Source organism: Oncorhynchus clarkii, chromosome 16, assembly GCF_045791955.1.
Source record: "Oncorhynchus clarkii lewisi isolate Uvic-CL-2024 chromosome 16, UVic_Ocla_1.0, whole genome shotgun sequence".
NCBI classification, from domain to species: domain Eukaryota; kingdom Metazoa; phylum Chordata; class Actinopteri; order Salmoniformes; family Salmonidae; genus Oncorhynchus; species Oncorhynchus clarkii.
The window spans coordinates 73,720,290-73,740,384 of NC_092162.1; the positions used below are offsets into that span (position 1 = coordinate 73,720,290).

Below are 20,095 nucleotides of genomic sequence, written 5' to 3' on the forward strand. Positions count from 1 at the left end.
GGTATATATGGTGGTCTGTCTCCTCATGACTACATAATACCAGGGTATATCTGGTGGTCTGTCTCCTCAGCTACATAATACCAGGGTATATGTGGTGGTCTGTCTCCTCATGACTACATAATACCAGGGTATATCTGGTGGTATATCTCCTCATAGCTACATAATACCAGGGTATATCTGGTGGTCTGTCTCCTCATGACTACATAATACCAAGGTATATCTGGTGGTCTATCTCCTCATGACTACATAATACCAGGGTATATCTGGTGGTCTGTCTCCTCATGACTACATAATACCAGGGTATATCTGGTGGTCTGTCTCCTCATGACTACATAATACCAGGGTATATCTGGTGGTCTGTCTCCTCAGCTACATAATACCAGGGTATATCTGGTGGTCTATCTCCTCATAACTACATAATACCAGGGTATATCTGGTGGTCTGTCTCCTCATGACTACATAATACCAGGGTATATCTGGTAGTCTGTCTCCTCATGACTACATAATACCAGGGTATATGTGGTGGTCTGTCTCCTCATGACTACATAATACCAGGGTATATCTGGTGGTATGTCTCCTCATGACTACATAATACCAGGGTATATCTGGTGGTCTGTCTCCTCATGACTACATAATACCAGGGTATATGTGGTGGTCTGTCTCCTCATGACTACATAATACCAGGGTATATCTGGTGGTCTGTCTCCTCATGACTACATAATACCAGGGTATATCTGGTGGTCTGTCTCCTCAGCTACATAATACCAGGGTATATCTGGTGGTCTGTCTCCTCATGGCTACATAATACCAGGGTTTATCTGGTGGTCTGTCTCCTCATGACTGCATAATACCAGGGTATATCTGGTGGTCTGTCCCCTCATGACTACATAATACCAGGGTATATCTGGTGGTCTGTCCCCTCATGGCTACATAATACCAGGGTATATCTGGTGTTCTGTCTCCTCATGACTACATAATACCAGGGTATATGTGGTGGTCTGTCTCCTCATGACTACATAATACCAGGGTATATCTGGTGGTCTGTCTCCTCATGACTACATAATACCAGGGTATATCTGGTGGTCTGTCTCTTCAGCTACATAACACCAGGGTATATCTGGTGGTCTGTCTCCTCATGACTACATAATACCAGGGTATATCTGGTGGTCTGTCTCCTCATGACTACATAATACCAGGGTATATCTGGTGATCTGTCTCCTCATGACTACATAATACCAGGGTATATCTGGTGGTCTATCTCCTCATGACTACATAATACCAGGGTATATCTGGTGGTCTGTCTCCTCATGACTACATAATACCAGGGTATATCTGGTGGTCTGTCTCCTCATGACTACATAATACCAGGGTATATCTGGTGATCTGTCTCCTCATGACTACATAATACCAGGGTATATCTGGTGATCTGTCTCCTCATGACTACATAATACCAGGGTATATCTGGTGGTCTATCTCCTCATGACTACATAATACCAGGGTATATCTGGTGGTCTGTCTCTTCAGCTACATAACACCAGGGTATATCTGGTGGTCTGTCTCCTCATGACTACATAATACCAGGGTATATCTGGTGGTCTGTCTCCTCATGACTACATAATACCAGGGTATATCTGGTGGTCTGTCTCCTCATGACTACATAATACCAGGGTATATCTGGTGGTCTGTCCCCTCATGGCTACATAATACCAGGGTATATCTGGTGTTCTGTCTCCTCATGACTACATAATACCAGGGTATATGTGGTGGTCTGTCTCCTCATGACTACATAATACCAGGGTATATCTGGTGGTCTGTCTCCTCATGACTACATAATACCAGGGTATATCTGGTGGTCTGTCTCCTCAGCTACATAATACCAGGGTATATCTGGTGGTCTGTCTCCTCATGGCTACATAATACCAGGGTTTATCTGGTGGTCTGTCTCCTCATGACTGCATAATACCAGGGTATATCTGGTGGTCTGTCCCCTCATGACTACATAATACCAGGGTATATCTGGTGGTCTGTCCCCTCATGGCTACATAATACCAGGGTATATCTGGTGTTCTGTCTCCTCATGACTACATAATACCAGGGTATATGTGGTGGTCTGTCTCCTCATGACTACATAATACCAGGGTATATCTGGTGGTCTGTCTCCTCATGACTACATAATACCAGGGTATATCTGGTGGTCTGTCTCTTCAGCTACATAACACCAGGGTATATCTGGTGGTCTGTCTCCTCATGACTACATAATACCAGGGTATATCTGGTGGTCTATCTCCTCATGACTACATAATACCAGGGTATATCTGGTGATCTGTCTCCTCATGACTACATAATACCAGGGTTTATCTGGTGGTCTGTCTCCTCATGACTGCATAATACCAGGGTATATCTGGTGGTCTGTCCCCTCATGACTACATAATACCAGGGTATATCTGGTGGTCTGTCCCCTCATGGCTACATAATACCAGGGTATATCTGGTGTTCTGTCTCCTCATGACTACATAATACCAGGGTATATGTGGTGGTCTGTCTCCTCATGACTACATAATACCAGGGTATATCTGGTGTTCTGTCTCCTCATGACTACATAATACCAGGGTATATGTGGTGGTCTGTCTCCTCATGACTACATAATACCAGGGTATATCTGGTGGTCTGTCTCCTCATGACTACATAATACCAGGGTATATCTGGTGGTCTGTCTCCTCAGCTACATAATACCAGGGTATATCTGGTGGTCTGTCTCCTCATGGCTACATAATACCAGGGTTTATCTGGTGGTCTGTCTCCTCATGACTGCATAATACCAGGGTATATCTGGTGGTCTGTCCCCTCATGACTACATAATACCAGGGTATATCTGGTGGTCTGTCCCCTCATGGCTACATAATACCAGGGTATATCTGGTGTTCTGTCTCCTCATGACTACATAATACCAGGGTATATGTGGTGGTCTGTCTCCTCATGACTACATAATACCAGGGTATATCTGGTGGTCTGTCTCCTCATGACTACATAATACCAGGGTATATCTGGTGGTCTGTCTCTTCAGCTACATAACACCAGGGTATATCTGGTGGTCTGTCTCCTCATGACTACATAATACCAGGGTATATCTGGTGGTCTGTCTCCTCATGACTACATAATACCAGGGTATATCTGGTGATCTGTCTCCTCATGACTACATAATACCAGGGTTTATCTGGTGGTCTGTCTCCTCATGACTGCATAATACCAGGGTATATCTGGTGGTCTGTCCCCTCATGACTACATAATACCAGGGTATATCTGGTGGTCTGTCCCCTCATGGCTACATAATACCAGGGTATATCTGGTGTTCTGTCTCCTCATGACTACATAATACCAGGGTATATGTGGTGGTCTGTCTCCTCATGACTACATAATACCAGGGTATATCTGGTGGTCTGTCTCTTCAGCTACATAACACCAGGGTATATCTGGTGGTCTGTCTCCTCATGACTACATAATACCAGGGTATATCTGGTGGTCTGTCTCCTCATGACTACATAATACCAGGGTATATCTGGTGATCTGTCTCCTCATGACTACATAATACCAGGGTATATCTGGTGGTCTGTCTCCTCAGCTACATAATACCAGGGTATATCTGGTGGTCTGTCTCCTCATGGCTACATAATACCAGGGTTTATCTGGTGGTCTGTCTCCTCATGACTGCATAATACCAGGGTATATCTGGTGGTCTGTCCCCTCATGACTACATAATACCAGGGTATATCTGGTGGTCTGTCCCCTCATGGCTACATAATACCAGGGTATATCTGGTGTTCTGTCTCCTCATGACTACATAATACCAGGGTATATGTGGTGGTCTGTCTCCTCATGACTACATAATACCAGGGTATATCTGGTGGTCTGTCTCCTCATGACTACATAATACCAGGGTATATCTGGTGGTCTGTCTCTTCAGCTACATAACACCAGGGTATATCTGGTGGTCTGTCTCCTCATGACTACATAATACCAGGGTATATCTGGTGGTCTGTCTCCTCATGACTACATAATACCAGGGTATATCTGGTGATCTGTCTCCTCATGACTACATAATACCAGGGTATATCTGGTGGTCTATCTCCTCATGACTACATAATACCAGGGTATATCTGGTGGTCTGTCTCCTCATGAATACATAATACCAGGGTATATCTGGTGGTCTGTCTCCTCATGACTACATAATACCAGGGTATATCTGGTAGTCTGTCTCCTCATGACTACATAATACCAGGGTATATCTGGTGGTCTGTCTCCTCATGACTACATAATACCAGGGTATATCTGGTGGTCTGTCTCCTCATGACTACATAATACCAGGGTATATCTGGTGGTCTGTCTCCTCAGCTACATAATACCAGGGTATATCTGGTGGTCTGTCTCCTCATGACTACATAATACCAGGGTATATCTGGTGGTCTGTCTCCTCATGGCTACATAATACCAGGGTATATATGGTGGTCTGTCTCCTCATGACTACATAATACCAGGGTATATCTGGTGGTCTGTCTCCTCAGCTACATAATACCAGGGTATATGTGGTGGTCTGTCTCCTCATGACTACATAATACCAGGGTATATCTGGTGGTATATCTCCTCATAGCTACATAATACCAGGGTATATCTGGTGGTCTGTCTCCTCATGACTACATAATACCAAGGTATATCTGGTGGTCTATCTCCTCATGACTACATAATACCAGGGTATATCTGGTGGTCTGTCTCCTCATGACTACATAATACCAGGGTATATCTGGTGGTCTGTCTCCTCATGACTACATAATACCAGGGTATATCTGGTGGTCTGTCTCCTCAGCTACATAATACCAGGGTATATCTGGTGGTCTATCTCCTCATAACTACATAATACCAGGGTATATCTGGTGGTCTGTCTCCTCATGACTACATAATACCAGGGTATATCTGGTAGTCTGTCTCCTCATGACTACATAATACCAGGGTATATGTGGTGGTCTGTCTCCTCATGACTACATAATACCAGGGTATATCTGGTGGTATGTCTCCTCATGACTACATAATACCAGGGTATATCTGGTGGTCTGTCTCCTCATGACTACATAATACCAGGGTATATCTGGTGGTCTGTCTCCTCATGACTACATAATACCAGGGTATATCTGGTGGTCTGTCTCCTCATGACTACATAATACCAGGGTATATCTGGTGGTCTGTCCCCTCATGGCTACATAATACCAGGGTATATCTGGTGTTCTGTCTCCTCATGACTACATAATACCAGGGTATATGTGGTGGTCTGTCTCCTCATGACTACATAATACCAGGGTATATCTGGTGGTCTGTCTCCTCATGACTACATAATACCAGGGTATATCTGGTGGTCTGTCTCCTCAGCTACATAATACCAGGGTATATCTGGTGGTCTGTCTCCTCATGGCTACATAATACCAGGGTTTATCTGGTGGTCTGTCTCCTCATGACTGCATAATACCAGGGTATATCAGGTGGTCTGTCCCCTCATGACTACATAATACCAGGGTATATCTGGTGGTCTGTCCCCTCATGGCTACATAATACCAGGGTATATCTGGTGTTCTGTCTCCTCATGACTACATAATACCAGGGTATATGTGGTGGTCTGTCTCCTCATGACTACATAATACCAGGGTATATCTGGTGGTCTGTCTCCTCATGACTACATAATACCAGGGTATATCTGGTGGTCTGTCTCTTCAGCTACATAACACCAGGGTATATCTGGTGGTCTGTCTCCTCATGACTACATAATACCAGGGTATATCTGGTGGTCTGTCTCCTCATGACTACATAATACCAGGGTATATCTGGTGATCTGTCTCCTCATGACTACATAATACCAGGGTATATCTGGTGGTCTATCTCCTCATGACTACATAATACCAGGGTATATCTGGTGGTCTGTCTCCTCATGACTACATAATACCAGGGTATATCTGGTGGTCTGTCTCCTCATGACTACATAATACCAGGGTATATCTGGTGGTCTATCTCCTCATGACTACATAATACCAGGGTATATCTGGTGGTCTGTCTCCTCATGACTACATAATACCAGGGTATATGTGGTGGTCTGTCTCCTCATGACTACATAATACCAGGGTATATCTGGTGGTATGTCTCCTCATGACTACATAATACCAGGGTATATCTGGTGGTCTGTCTCCTCATGACTACATAATACCAGGGTATATCTGGTGGTCTGTCTCCTCATGACTACATAATACCAGGGTATATCTGGTGGTCTGTCTCCTCATGACTACATAATACCAGGGTATATCTGGTGGTCTGTCCCCTCATGGCTACATAATACCAGGGTATATCTGGTGTTCTGTCTCCTCATGACTACATAATACCAGGGTATATGTGGTGGTCTGTCTCCTCATGACTACATAATACCAGGGTATATCTGGTGGTCTGTCTCCTCATGACTACATAATACCAGGGTATATCTGGTGGTCTGTCTCCTCAGCTACATAATACCAGGGTATATCTGGTGGTCTGTCTCCTCATGGCTACATAATACCAGGGTTTATCTGGTGGTCTGTCTCCTCATGACTGCATAATACCAGGGTATATCTGGTGGTCTGGCCCCTCATGACTACATAATACCAGGGTATATCTGGTGGTCTGTCCCCTCATGGCTACATAATACCAGGGTATATCTGGTGTTCTGTCTCCTCATGACTACATAATACCAGGGTATATGTGGTGGTCTGTCTCCTCATGACTACATAATACCAGGGTATATCTGGTGGTCTGTCTCTTCAGCTACATAACACCAGGGTATATCTGGTGGTCTGTCTCCTCATGACTACATAATACCAGGGTATATCTGGTGGTCTGTCTCCTCATGACTACATAATACCAGGGTATATCTGGTGATCTGTCTCCTCATGACTACATAATACCAGGGTATATCTGGTGGTCTGTCTCCTCAGCTACATAATACCAGGGTATATCTGGTGGTCTGTCTCCTCATGGCTACATAATACCAGGGTTTATCTGGTGGTCTGTCTCCTCATGACTGCATAATACCAGGGTATATCTGGTGGTCTGTCCCCTCATGACTACATAATACCAGGGTATATCTGGTGTTCTGTCTCCTCATGACTACATAATACCAGGGTATATGTGGTGGTCTGTCTCCTCATGACTACATAATACCAGGGTATATCTGGTGGTCTGTCTCCTCATGACTACATAATACCAGGGTATATCTGGTGGTCTGTCTCTTCAGCTACATAACACCAGGGTATATCTGGTGGTCTGTCTCCTCATGACTACATAATACCAGGGTATATCTGGTGGTCTGTCTCCTCATGACTACATAATACCAGGGTATATCTGGTGGTCTGTCTCCATAATACCAGGGTATATCTGGTGGTCTGTCTCCATAATACCAGGGTATATCTGGTGGTCTATCTCCTCATGACTACATAATACCAGGGTATATCTGGTGGTCTGTCTCCTCATGACTACATAATACCAGGGTATATCTGGTGGTCTGTCTCCTCAGCTACATAATACCAGGGTATATCTGGTGGTCTGTCTCCTCATGACTACATAATACCAGGGTATATCTGGTGGTCTGTCTCCTCAGCTACATAATACCAGAGTATATCTGGTGGTCTGTCTCCTATGCTACATAATACCAGGGTATATGTGGTGGTCTGTCTCCTCATGACTACATAATACCAGGGTATATCTGGTGATCTGTCTCCTCAGCTACATAATACCAGGGTATATCTGGTGGTCTGTCTCCTCATGGCTACATAATACCAGGGTATATCTGGTGGTCTGTCTCCTCATGACTACATAATACCAGGGTATATCTGGTGGTCTGTCTCCTCATGACTACATAATACCAGGGTATATCTGGTAGTCTGTCTCCTCATGACTACATAATACCAGGGTATATCTGGTGGTCTGTCTCCTCATGACTACATAATACCAGGGTATATCTGGTGGTCTGTCTCCTCATGACTACATAATACCAGGGTATATCTGGTGGTCTGTCTCCATAATACCAGGGTATATCTGGTGGTCTGTCTCCATAATACCAGGGTATATCTGGTGGTCTGTCTACATAATACCAGGGTATATCTGGTGGTCTGTCTCCTCAGCTACATAATACCAGGGTATATCTGGTGGTCTGTCTCCTCAGCTACATAATGCCAGGGTATATCTGGTGGTCTGTCTCCTCATGACTACATAATACCAGGGTATATCTGGTGGTCTGTCTACATAATACCAGGGTATATCTGGTGGTCTGTCTCCATAATACCAGGGTATATCTCGTGGTCTGTCTACATAATACCAGGGTATATCTGGTGGTCTGTCTCCTCAGCTACATAATACCAGGGTATATCTGGTGGTCTGTTTCCTCAGCTACATAATACCAGGGTATATCTGGTGGTCTGTCTCTTCATGACTACAGAATACCAGGGTATATCTGGTGGTCTGTCTCCTCATGGCTACATAGTACCAGGGTATATCTGGTGGTCTGTCTCCTCAGCTACATAATACCAGGGTATATCTGGTGGTCTGTCTCCTCATGACTACATAATACCAGGGTATATCTGGTGGTCTGTCTCCTCATGGCTACATAATACCAGGGTATATCTGGTGGTCTGTCTCCTCAGCTACATAATGCCAGGGTATATCTGGTGGTCTGTCTCCTGACTACATAATACCAGGGTATATCTGGTGGTCTGTCTCCATAATACCAGGGTATATCTGGTGGTCTGTCTCCTCATGGTTACATAATACCAGGGTATATCTGGTGGTCTGTCTCCTCAGCTACATAATACCAGGGTATATATGGTGGTCTGTCTCCTCATGACTACATAATACCAGGGTATATCTGGTGGTCTGTCTCCTCATGGCTACATAATATCAGGGTATATATCTGGTGGTAGTATCTATGTCTCTGTTAATTTGGTTTTCGTACAGATGTTGACAGTCAGACTGTTGAAAAAGGTCAGATACAGTGCCTTGCGAAAGTAAATTAGCCCCCTTGAACTTTGCGACCTTTTGCCACATTTCAGGCTTCAAACATAAAGATATAAAACTGTATTTTTTTGTGAAGAATCAACAACAAGTGGGACACAATCATGAAGTGGAACGACATATATTGGATATTTCAAACTTTTTTAACAAATCAAAAACTGAAAAATTGGGCGTGCAAAATTATTCAGCCCCCTTAAGTTAATACTTTGTAGCGCCACCTTTTGCTGCGATTACAGCTGTAAGTCGCTTGGGGTATGTCTCTATCAGTTTTGCACATCGAGAGACTGAATTTTTTTCCCATTCCTCCTTGCAAAACAGCTCGAGCTCAGTGAGGTTGGATGGAGAGCATTTGTGAACAGCAGTTTTCAGTTCTTTCCACAGATTCTCGATTGGATTCAGGTCTGGACTTTGACTTGGCCATTCTAACACCTGGATATGTTTATTTTTGAACCATTCCATTGTAGATTTTGCTTTATGTTTTGGATTATTGTCTTGTTGGAAGACAAATCTCCGTCCCAGTCTCAGGTCTTTTGCAGACTCCATCAGGTTTTCTTCCAGAATGGTCCTGTATTTGGCTCCATCCATCTTCCCATCAATTTTAACCATCTTCCCTGTCCCTGCTGAAGAAAAGCAGGCCCAAACCATGATGCTGCCACCACCATGTTTGACAGTGGGGATGGTGTGTTCAGCTGTGTTGCTTTTACGCCAAACATAACGTTTTGCATTGTTGCCAAAAAGTTCAATTTTGGTTTCATCTGACCAGAGCACCTTCTTCCACATGTTTGGTGTGTCTCCCAGGTGGCTTGTGGCAAACTTTAAACTACACTTTTTATGGATATCTTTAAGAAATGGCTTTCTTCTTGCCACTCTTCCATAAAGGCCAGATTTGTGCAATATACGACTGATTGTTGTCCTATGGACAGAGTCTCCCACCTCAGCTGTAGATCTCTGCAGTTCATCCAGAGTGATCATGGGCCTCTTGGCTGCATCTCTGATCAGTCTTCTCCTTGTATGAGCTGAAAGTTTAGAGGGACGGCCAGGTCTTGGTAGATTTGCAGTGGTCTGATACTCCTTCCATTTCAATATTATCGCTTGCACAGTACTCCTTGGGATGTTTAAAGCTTGGGAAATCTTTTTGTATCCAAATCCGGCTTTAAACTTCTTCACAACAGTATCTCGGACCTGCCTGGTGTGTTCCTTGTTCTTCATGATGCTCTCTGCGCTTTTGACGGACCTCTGAGACTATCACAGTGCAGGTGCATTTATACGGAGACTTGATTACACACAGGTGGATTGTATTTATCATCATTAGTCATTTAGGTCAACATTGGATCATTCAGAGATCCTCACTGAACTTCTGGAGAGAGTTTGCTGCACTGAAAGTAAAGGGGCTGAATAATTTTGCACGCCCAATTTTTCAGTTTTTGATTTGTTAAAAAAGTTTGAAATATCCAATAAATGTTGTTCCACTTCATGATTGTGTCCCAATTGTTGTTGATTCTTCACAAAAAAATACAGTTTTATATCTTTATGTTTGAAGCCTGAAATGTGGCAAAAGGTCGCAAAGTTCAAGGGGGCCGAATACTTTCGCAAGGCACTGTATTCCAGTTGCCCAGGCTGCCCCTATGGATAGATCCCATTGAAAAGCTACACTGATCATGAGTCTCCATCTTTTGCACCAAGTCATTATCAGTGTTTTAGTCTGGTTAATCAGGAGTCTCCATCTTTTGCACCAAGTCATTATCAGTGTTTTAGTCTGGTTGAACATGAGTCTCCATCTTTAACACCAAGTCATTATCTGTGTTTTAGTCTGGTTGAACATGAGTCTCCATCTTTAACACCAAGACATTATCTGTGTTTTAGTCTGGTTGATCATGAGTCTCCATCTTTAACACCATGTCATTATCTGTGTTTCAGTCTGGTTGAACATGAGTCTCTTTTACACCAAGACATGATCTGTGTTTTAGTCTGGTTGATGAGTCTGATGATCAGTATCCACCTGCTGTGTCTATAGGAGAACTGTAGTTATCCACCTGCTGTCCCAACAGGAGAACTGTAGTTATCCACCTGCTGTGTCTATAGGAGAACTGTAGTCATCCACCTGCTGTCCCAACAGGAGAACTGTAGTTATCCACCTGCTGTCCCAACAGGAGAACTGTAGTTATCCACCTGCTGTGTCTATAGGAGAACTGTAGTCATCCACCTGCTGTCCCAACAGGAGAACTGTAGTTATCCACCTGCTGTCCCAACAGGAGAACTGTAGTTATCCACCTGCTGTCCTACAGGAGAACTGTAGTCATCCACCTGCTGTCCCAACAGGAGAACTGTAGTTATCCACCTGCTGTCCCAACAGGAGAACTGTAGTTATCCACCTGCTGTCCTACAGGAGAACTGTAGTTATCCACCTGCTGTCCCTACAGGAGAACTGTAGTTATCCACCTGCTGTCCTACAGGAGAACTGTAGTTATCCACCTGCTGTCCTACAGGAGAACTGTAGTTATCCACCTGCTGTCCCAACAGGAGAACTGTAGTTATCCACCTGCTGTCCTACAGGAGAACTGTAGTTATCCACCTGCTGTCCTACAGGAGAACTGTAGTTATCCACCTGCTGTCCCAACAGGAGAACTGTAGTTATCCACCTGCTGTCCCAACAGGAGAACTGTAGTTATCCACCTGCTGTGTCTATAGGAGAACTGTAGTCATCCACCTGCTGTCCCAACAGGAGAACTGTAGTTATCCACCTGCTGTCCCAACAGGAGAACTGTAGTTATCCACCTGCTGTGTCTATAGGAGAACTGTAGTCATCCACCTGCTGTCCCAACAGGAGAACTGTAGTTATCCACCTGCTGTCCCAACAGGAGAACTGTAGTTATCCACCTGCTGTCCTACAGGAGAACTGTAGTCATCCACCTGCTGTCCCAACAGGAGAACTGTAGTTATCCACCTGCTGTCCCAACAGGAGAACTGTAGTTATCCACCTGCTGTCCTACAGGAGAACTGTAGTTATCCACCTGCTGTCCCTACAGGAGAACTGTAGTTATCCACCTGCTGTCCCAACAGGAGAACTGTAGTTATCCACCTGCTGTCCTACAGGAGAACTGTAGTTATCCACCTGCTGTCCCAACAGGAGAACTGTAGTTATCCACCTGCTGTCCTACAGGAGAACTGTAGTTATCCACCTGCTGTCCTACAGGAGAACTGTAGTTATCCACCTCCTGTCCTACAGGAGAACTGTAGTTATCCACCTGCTGTCCTACAGGAGAACTGTAGTTATCCACCTGCTGTCCTACAGGAGAACTGTAGTTATCCACCTGCTGTCCCAACAGGAGAACTGTAGTTATCCACCTGCTGTCCTACAGGAGAACTGTAGTTATCCACCTTCTGTCCTACAGGAGAACTGTAGTCATCCACCTGCTGTCCTACAGGAGAACTGTAGTTATCCACCTTCTGTCCTACAGGAGAACTGTAGTTATCCACCTGCTGTCCTACAGGAGAACTGTAGTTATCCACCTGCTGTCCCTACAGGAGAACTGTAGTTATCCACCTGTTGTCCCAACAGGAGAACTGTAGTTATCCACCTGCTGTCCCAACAGGAGAACTGTAGTTATCCACCTGCTGTCCTACAGGAGAACTGTAGTTATCCACCTGCTGTGTCTATAGGAGAACTGTAGTTATCCACCTGTTGTCCCAACAGGAGAACTGTAGTTATCCACCTGCTGTCCCTACAGGAGAACTGTAGTTATCCACCTGTTGTCCCAACAGGAGAACTGTAGTTATCCACCTGCTGTCCTACAGGAGAACTGTAGTTATCCACCTGCTGTCCCAACAGGAGAACTGTAGTTATCCACCTGCTGTCCTACAGGAGAACTGTAGTTATCCACCTGCTGTCCTACAGGAGAACTGTAGTTATCCACCTGCTGTCCTACAGGAGAACTGTAGTTATCCACCTGCTGTCCTACAGGAGAACTGTAGTTATCCACCTGCTGTCCCAACAGGAGAACTGTAGTTATCCACCTGCTGTCCTACAGGAGAACTGTAGTTATCCACCTGCTGTCCTACAGGAGAACTGTAGTTATCCACCTGCTGTCCCAACAGGAGAACTGTAGTTATCCACCTGCTGTCCTACAGGAGAACTGTAGTTATCCACCTGCTGTCCCAACAGGAGAACTGTAGTTATCCACCTGCTGTCCTACAGGAGAACTGTAGTTATCCACCTGCTGTCCTACAGGAGAACTGTAGTTATCCACCTCCTGTCCTACAGGAGAACTGTAGTTATCCACCTGCTGTCCTACAGGAGAACTGTAGTTATCCACCTGCTGTCCTACAGGAGAACTGTAGTTATCCACCTGCTGTCCCAACAGAACTGTAGTTATCCACCTGCTGTCCTACAGGAGAACTGTAGTCATCCACCTGCTGTCCTACAGGAGAACTGTAGTTATCCACCTGCTGTCCTACAGGAGAACTGTAGTTATCCACCTGCTGTCCCTACAGGAGAACTGTAGTTATCCACCTGTTGTCCCAACAGGAGAACTGTAGTTATCCACCTGCTGTCCCAACAGGAGAACTGTAGTTATCCACCTGCTGTCCTACAGGAGAACTGTAGTTATCCACCTGCTGTGTCTATAGGAGAACTGTAGTTATCCACCTGTTGTCCCAACAGGAGAACTGTAGTTATCCACCTGCTGTCCCTACAGGAGAACTGTAGTTATCCACCTGTTGTCCCAACAGGAGAACTGTAGTTATCCACCTGCTGTCCTACAGGAGAACTGTAGTTATCCACCTGCTGTCCCAACAGGAGAACTGTAGTTATCCACCTGCTGTCCCAACAGGAGAACTGTAGTTATCCACCTGCTGTCCTACAGGAGAACTGTAGTTATCCACCTGCTGTCCCAACAGGAGAACTGTAGTTATCCACCTGCTGTCCCTACAGGAGAACTGTAGTTATCCACCTGCTGTCCTACAGGAGAACTGTAGTTATCCACCTGTTGTCCCAACAGCAGAACTGTAGTTTAGAGAGAAATAGTCCACATTAGAATCTTGTGTTAGTGTTCACTGATACAGCAACAATGCCGTCTACATGACACCACAACATATTACTCTTGTTATTCCTTGGTGCAGGAAAGCGGGGCCGCCGGAACAGTGTTGGCTCCCTGGACAGCACTATGGAAGTAAGTCTGCTAGTCTGGGGGGGGGGGGGGGGGGGGAATCAGTGTTGGCTCCCTGGACAGAACTATGGAAGTAAGTCTGCTAGTCTGGGGGAAGGGGGTCAGTGTTGGCTCCTGGACAGCACTATGGAAGTAAGTCTGCTAGTCTTGGGGGGGGGGGTCAGTGATGGCTCCCTGGACAGCGCAATGGAAGTAAGTCTGCTAGTCTGGGAGGGGGGGGGTCAGTGTTGGTCTGCTAGTCTGATATAGAAGGGACAGGAGAAGGGGGGGGGGTCAGTGTTGGCCTGCTAGTCTGATATAGCAGGGACAGGAGAAGGGGGGGGGGGGGGGGGTCAGTGTTGGTCTGCTAGTCTAATATAGAGGGGACAGGAGAAGGGGGGAGGTCAGTGTTGGTCTGCTAGTCTGATATAGAGGGGACAGGAAAAGGGGGGGGGGGTCAGTGTTGGTCTGCTAGTCTAATATAGAAGGGACAGGGGGGGACGGGGGGTCAGTGTTGGTCTGCTAATCTGATATAGAAGGGACGGGGGACGGGACGGGGGGGTCAGTGTTGGTCTGCTAGTCTGATATAGAAGGGACAGGGGACAGGGGGGGGTGGTTTCCTCCCCAATCAAACTACCACTGCAATATGGCATGATGCTTCTGGATGTTTTCAATACCCTGCATGGTACTATTCACTACTGCTTGATATCGTGGTGGATTGAAAGGGCCTTACATGCATGTGTTTGCCTCACCAGTTGCTGATGGGATGGCAGTAACATAGATATGGCTTGATTTTTAAGCTGTTAACTTTATTGGTGTTATTTAACATCTGTCGTCAGTGTCAGAGGTGTGTGTTCTGTCCTTATAATGATGAAACAAAAACAGCACTTTACTGACCCTCCTCCCCTCTGTCTCTCTCCACTCTCCCTCCTCCCCTCTGTCTCTCTCTCCTCTCTCCCTCCTCCCCTCTGTCTCTCTCTCCTCTCTCTCCCTCCTCCCCTCTGTCTCTCTCTCCTCTCTCTCCACTCTCCCTCCTCCCCTCCGTCTCTCTCCTCTCTCCCTCCTCCCCTCCGTCTCTCTCTCCTCTCTCCCTCCTCCCCTCTGTCTCTCTCTCCCCTCTCTCCTCTCTCCCTCCTCCCCTCTGTCTCCTCTCTCCCTCCTCCCCTCCGTCTCTCTTTCTTCTCTCTCCTCTCTCCCTCCTCCCTTCTGTCTCCTCTCTCTCCTCTCTCCCTCCTCCCCTCTGTCTCTCTCTTCCCCTCCTCTCTTTCTCTCCTCATCTCTCATCTCTCTCTTCCTATCCTTCTCTGGTCAGGGCTCCATCATTAACAGTCCCAGGCCTCATCAGCGCCCCCACATGGCCGGGGGTGTAATGCCACCCGGCTGCTATGACATCCAAGACTACCGGCCTCACCACCCCATCCTGAGCCCCGGGACGGGGGTGGGGGGTGGGCCGGGGCTAAATCACAATACCGCTACTGGGACGACGGCACTGGGTCCCAGCAGCGGAGACCAAGGGGGGACGGGAGCCCTGGGGAGCGGGTCTGGAGGGGGAGGGGGCAGTGGAGGCTCCTTCCTGGGTTCCCTGTTTGGGAGCAAGCGCTCCAACACCAAGCCCCCTGGTCCTCTCCCCTCTCTCCCCCCTCTCCTCCCACCTGGGCTGCCACACTACCCTGCACCTGTCCCCCCGCCCACCACCGGCGGCCCGCCCCCACACTCCCCCTCCGCCCTCAGCAACTCCGACCCAGGAGGGCCCTCCAAGATCCAGGCCCTGCACGCCCAGTACTGCCACAACAGTACCGCAGGGCAGCAGCCTCCTCCATCCTACTACCACCACCACCACCGCTACCACACCCAGACAGGGCCCGCTCCCAGCCAGCCCTCCTCCACCGCCCAGGGGGCCCCTGGGCCTCATACCATCCACAGGTGCCCCCTGGTTGGGGTCCCCAAGCGGCCGGGCCCCGGTCCTGCTCCCTCCCAGCTGCAGCAGCATGGTGTACAGGGTCAGGGGGGGTTCTATACCAACATGGGGGTAGGCTGCCCCCCTCCGCCCCTTTCTCCACATTCTCCTCACTCCCCTGGGCCCCCGACCCTCTACCACACACACTCCACTCACGGTCGAGGAGGAGGAGGAGGCGCCAAGCTCCCTCTTACTCTCTCGCGCTCGCAGCCCCACCCTCACGCCCACACCCATGTCCCTCATCTTACTGCTCATTCCCACAACCACAGCCCCCATCCCGGCCTTTCCCTCAGCCCCCATCTCGCCCAACACCCTCAGCACCAGACTCACTTCATCTTTGCCGCCCCGCCCCCACAGACCCCTTCCGCCCGGCACGTTCCACAGGCCGACGCCCACAGCCACGCCCAGTACCTCCCGCTCTCCTCCATACCCCCTCCCCCTCCTCACTCCCCTTTACCCCCACCTTCCTCCCCTCACACCCCGCTTACCCCTCTCTCCCCCTACACCCTCCAGCTCCAGCCGCCCAGCCAGCCGCCCAGCCACCCACCCCAGCTCCAGGGAGGGCAGCAGGGGTCTGGCGGGGGCAACAGCAGCACGGGGTCGGGCAGCACCATCAGCTCCAGGTCAAAGCCTATCAACCGCATCAGCACGGTGGTGTGAGTGTCAGGAGACGCAACAACCCTCCCAGACACCAGGGGGCACCGCTCGTCAGACTGAGGTCGTCAGACCAGGACAACTACAGGTTTAAGAGGGGCCACGTCCAGGTCATCCAATATGGCCGCCGGCGCTCTGGGAGAGGCAGGAGGAGGTGGGACTTGCTCAGGCTGTGTTACTTCCACCTCCGGTTTCCTCACAGATTCACATTCAGGTAGAGAGGAAGATACTAACTCACTGAAGAGGTAGAGAGGAAGATACTAACTCACTGAAGAGGAAGAGAAAGATACTAACTCACTGAAGAGGTAGAGAGGAAGAGGAAGATACTAACTCACTGAAGAGGAAGATACTAACTCACTGAAGAGGAAGATACTAACTCACTGAAGAGGTAGAGAGGAAGATACTAACTCACTGAAGAGGAAGAGAAAGATACTAACTCACTGAAGAGGTAGAGAGGAAGAGGAAGATACTAACTCACTGAAGAGGAAGATGCTAACTCACTGAAGAGGAACAGGAAGATACTAACTCACTGAAGAGGTAGATACTAACTCACTGAAGAGGAAGATACTAACTCACTGAAGAGGAAGATACTAACTCACTGAAGAGGAAGAGAGGAAGATACTAACTCACTGAAGAGGAAGATACTAACTCACTGAAGAGGTAGAGAGGAAGATACTAACTCACTGAAGAGGAAGAGGAAGACACTAACTCACTGAAGAGGAAGACACTAACTTACTGAAGAGGAAGACACTAACTCACAGAAGAGGAAGATACTAACTCACTGAAGAGGAAGACAATAACTCACTGAAGAGGAAGATACTAACTCACTGAAGAGGAAGATACTAACTCACTGAAGAGGAAGATACTAAGTCACTGAAGAGGAAGATACTAACTCACTGAAGAGGTAGAGAGGAAGATACTAACTCACTGAAGAGGAAGAGAAAGATACTAACTCACTGAAGAGGTAGAGAGGAAGAGGAAGATACTAACTCACTGAAGAGGAAGACAATAACTTACTGAAGAGGAAGATACTAACTCACTGAAGAGGAAGATACTAACTCACTGAAGAGGAAGATACTAACTCACTGAAGAGGAAGATACTAAGTCACTGAAGAGGAAGATACTAACACACTGAAGAGGTAGAGAGGAAGATACTAACTCACTGAAGAGGAAGAGAAAGATACTAACTCACTGAAGAGGTAGAGAGGAAGAGGAAGATACTAACTCACTGAAGAGGAAGATGCTAACTCACTGAAGAGGTAGAGAGGAAGATACTAACTCACTGAAGAGGTAGATACTAACTCACTGAAGAGGAAGATACTAACTCACTGAAGAGGAACAGGAAGATACTAACTCACTGAAGAGGTAGAGAGGAAGAGGAAGATACTAACTCACTGAAGAGGAACAGGAAGATACTAACTCACTGAAGAGGAAGAGAGGAAGATACTAACTCACTGAAGAGGAAGATACTAACTCACTGAAGAGGAAGAGAGGAAGATACTAACTCACTGAAAGTCTGACTCGCTCTCCAGACTCAGAGACTAGAGGAAGACACACACAAAAAAAATGATATTCAGTGACTCATGGACAGTATAGAGGTTGATAGTTGTAAAGACATTCCGTGACTCATGGACAGTATAGAGGTTGATAGTTGTAAAGACTTTCAGTGACTCATGGACAGTATAGAGGTTGATAGTTGTAAAGACATTCCGTGACTCATGGACAGTATAGAGGTTGATAGTTGTAAAGACATTCCGTGACTCATGGACAGTATAGAGGTTGATAGTTGTAAAGACATTCAGTGACTCATGGACAGTATAGAGGTTGATAGTTGTAAAAACATTCAGTGACTCAAGGACAGTATAGAGGTTGATAGTTGTAAAGACATTCAGTGACTCATGGACAGTATAGAGGTTGATAGTTGACGCGAGAAGAAGGAACGAGAGATAGTGAGTTGAGTGTGCTGCTGAAGAGGAAGTGGTTTTCTGTGTCTTTGTGTGGCATGTACGTGCGTGTGACCTCATGGTACAGTGAGCTCCCAAAAGTATTGGGACAGTGACACATGTGTAGTTTTTTTTTGGGGGGGGGGGGCTCTTTTGTACTCCAGCAGGTTTTGAAATGATACATGTGACTGTCAGCTTTAATTGGAGTGTATTCTCAATCATATCGGGTGAACCGTTTAGAAATGACAGCAATTTGTGTGTGTAGTCTCCACATTTTAAGAGTATTGGGACAAATTCTCTTATGTGTTCTGAGGTTTCCTATTTGGTCCTATATTCCTAGCACGCAATGATTACATCAAGCATGTGACTTTACAAACGTGTTGGATGCATCTGCTGTTTGTTTTGGTTGTGTTTCAGATTATTTTGTGACCAATAGAAATGAATTGTAAATAATGTATTGTGTCATTTTGGAGTCACTTTTATTGTAAATAAGAGTAGAATATGTTTCTAAACACTTCTACATTAATGTGGATGATACCATGATTATGGCTGGTCCTGAATGAATCGGGAATAACGATGAGTGTGAAAGTTACAAACGCACGAATATCATACCCCCAAGACATGCTAACCTCTCCCCATTACAATAACAGGGGAGGTTAGCATTTTATATCATACCTCCAAGACACGCTAACCTCTCCCTATTACAATAACAGTGGAGGTTAGCATTTTATATCATACCCCCAAGACATGCTAACCTCTCACCATTACAATAACAGGGGAGGTTAGCATTTTATATCACACCCCCAAGACATGCTAACCTCTCCCCATTACAATAACAGGGGAGGTTAGCATTTTATATCATACCCCCAAGACATGATAACCTCTCACCATTACAATAACAGGGGAGGTTAGCATTTTATATCATACCTCCAAGACATGATAACCTCTCACCATTACAATAACAGGGGAGGTTAGCATTTTATATCATACCCCCAACTCATGCTAACCTCTCACCATAATGTATGCCTCTGTAACTTCCTTACTCATCATTATTCAGGATTAATTCAGGATTATCCGTAATCATGGTAGCATCCACGTGAATGAAATAGTGTTTGGAAACATTGCACTTTGACCTCATAGTGACTGTATGATTTCAAATCCAAAGTGTGCTGGAGGACTATAAGTGTTACATCATAAACACTCCCCAATCACTTGGGACAACAACAGGTGAAATGTCTTGTAGTCTTATCAAATATTTGTCAATGATTTTCTTTGAATATACTGTATATTTGGTACAGTGGAATGAGCCAACCATACCAGTACAGAAT

The 20,095-nt window shown here is 46.4% G+C and overlaps 1 protein-coding gene across 1 annotated transcript in view; it reads left to right on the forward strand.

Moving 5' to 3' along the window:
• Window positions 1-17,031, forward strand: part of LOC139369010 (IQ motif and SEC7 domain-containing protein 1-like) — a 278,969-nt gene extending 261,938 nt beyond the window's left edge. The window contains exons 15-16 of the mRNA XM_071108577.1: window positions 14,188-14,237; window positions 15,526-17,031. Coding sequence (XP_070964678.1) covers window positions 14,188-14,237; window positions 15,526-16,830 — 1,355 coding nt within the window. The 3' untranslated portion in view covers window positions 16,831-17,031. The remainder of the gene's footprint in view (window positions 1-14,187; window positions 14,238-15,525) is intronic.
• The last annotated feature ends 3,064 nt before the right edge of the window (window positions 17,032-20,095 follow it).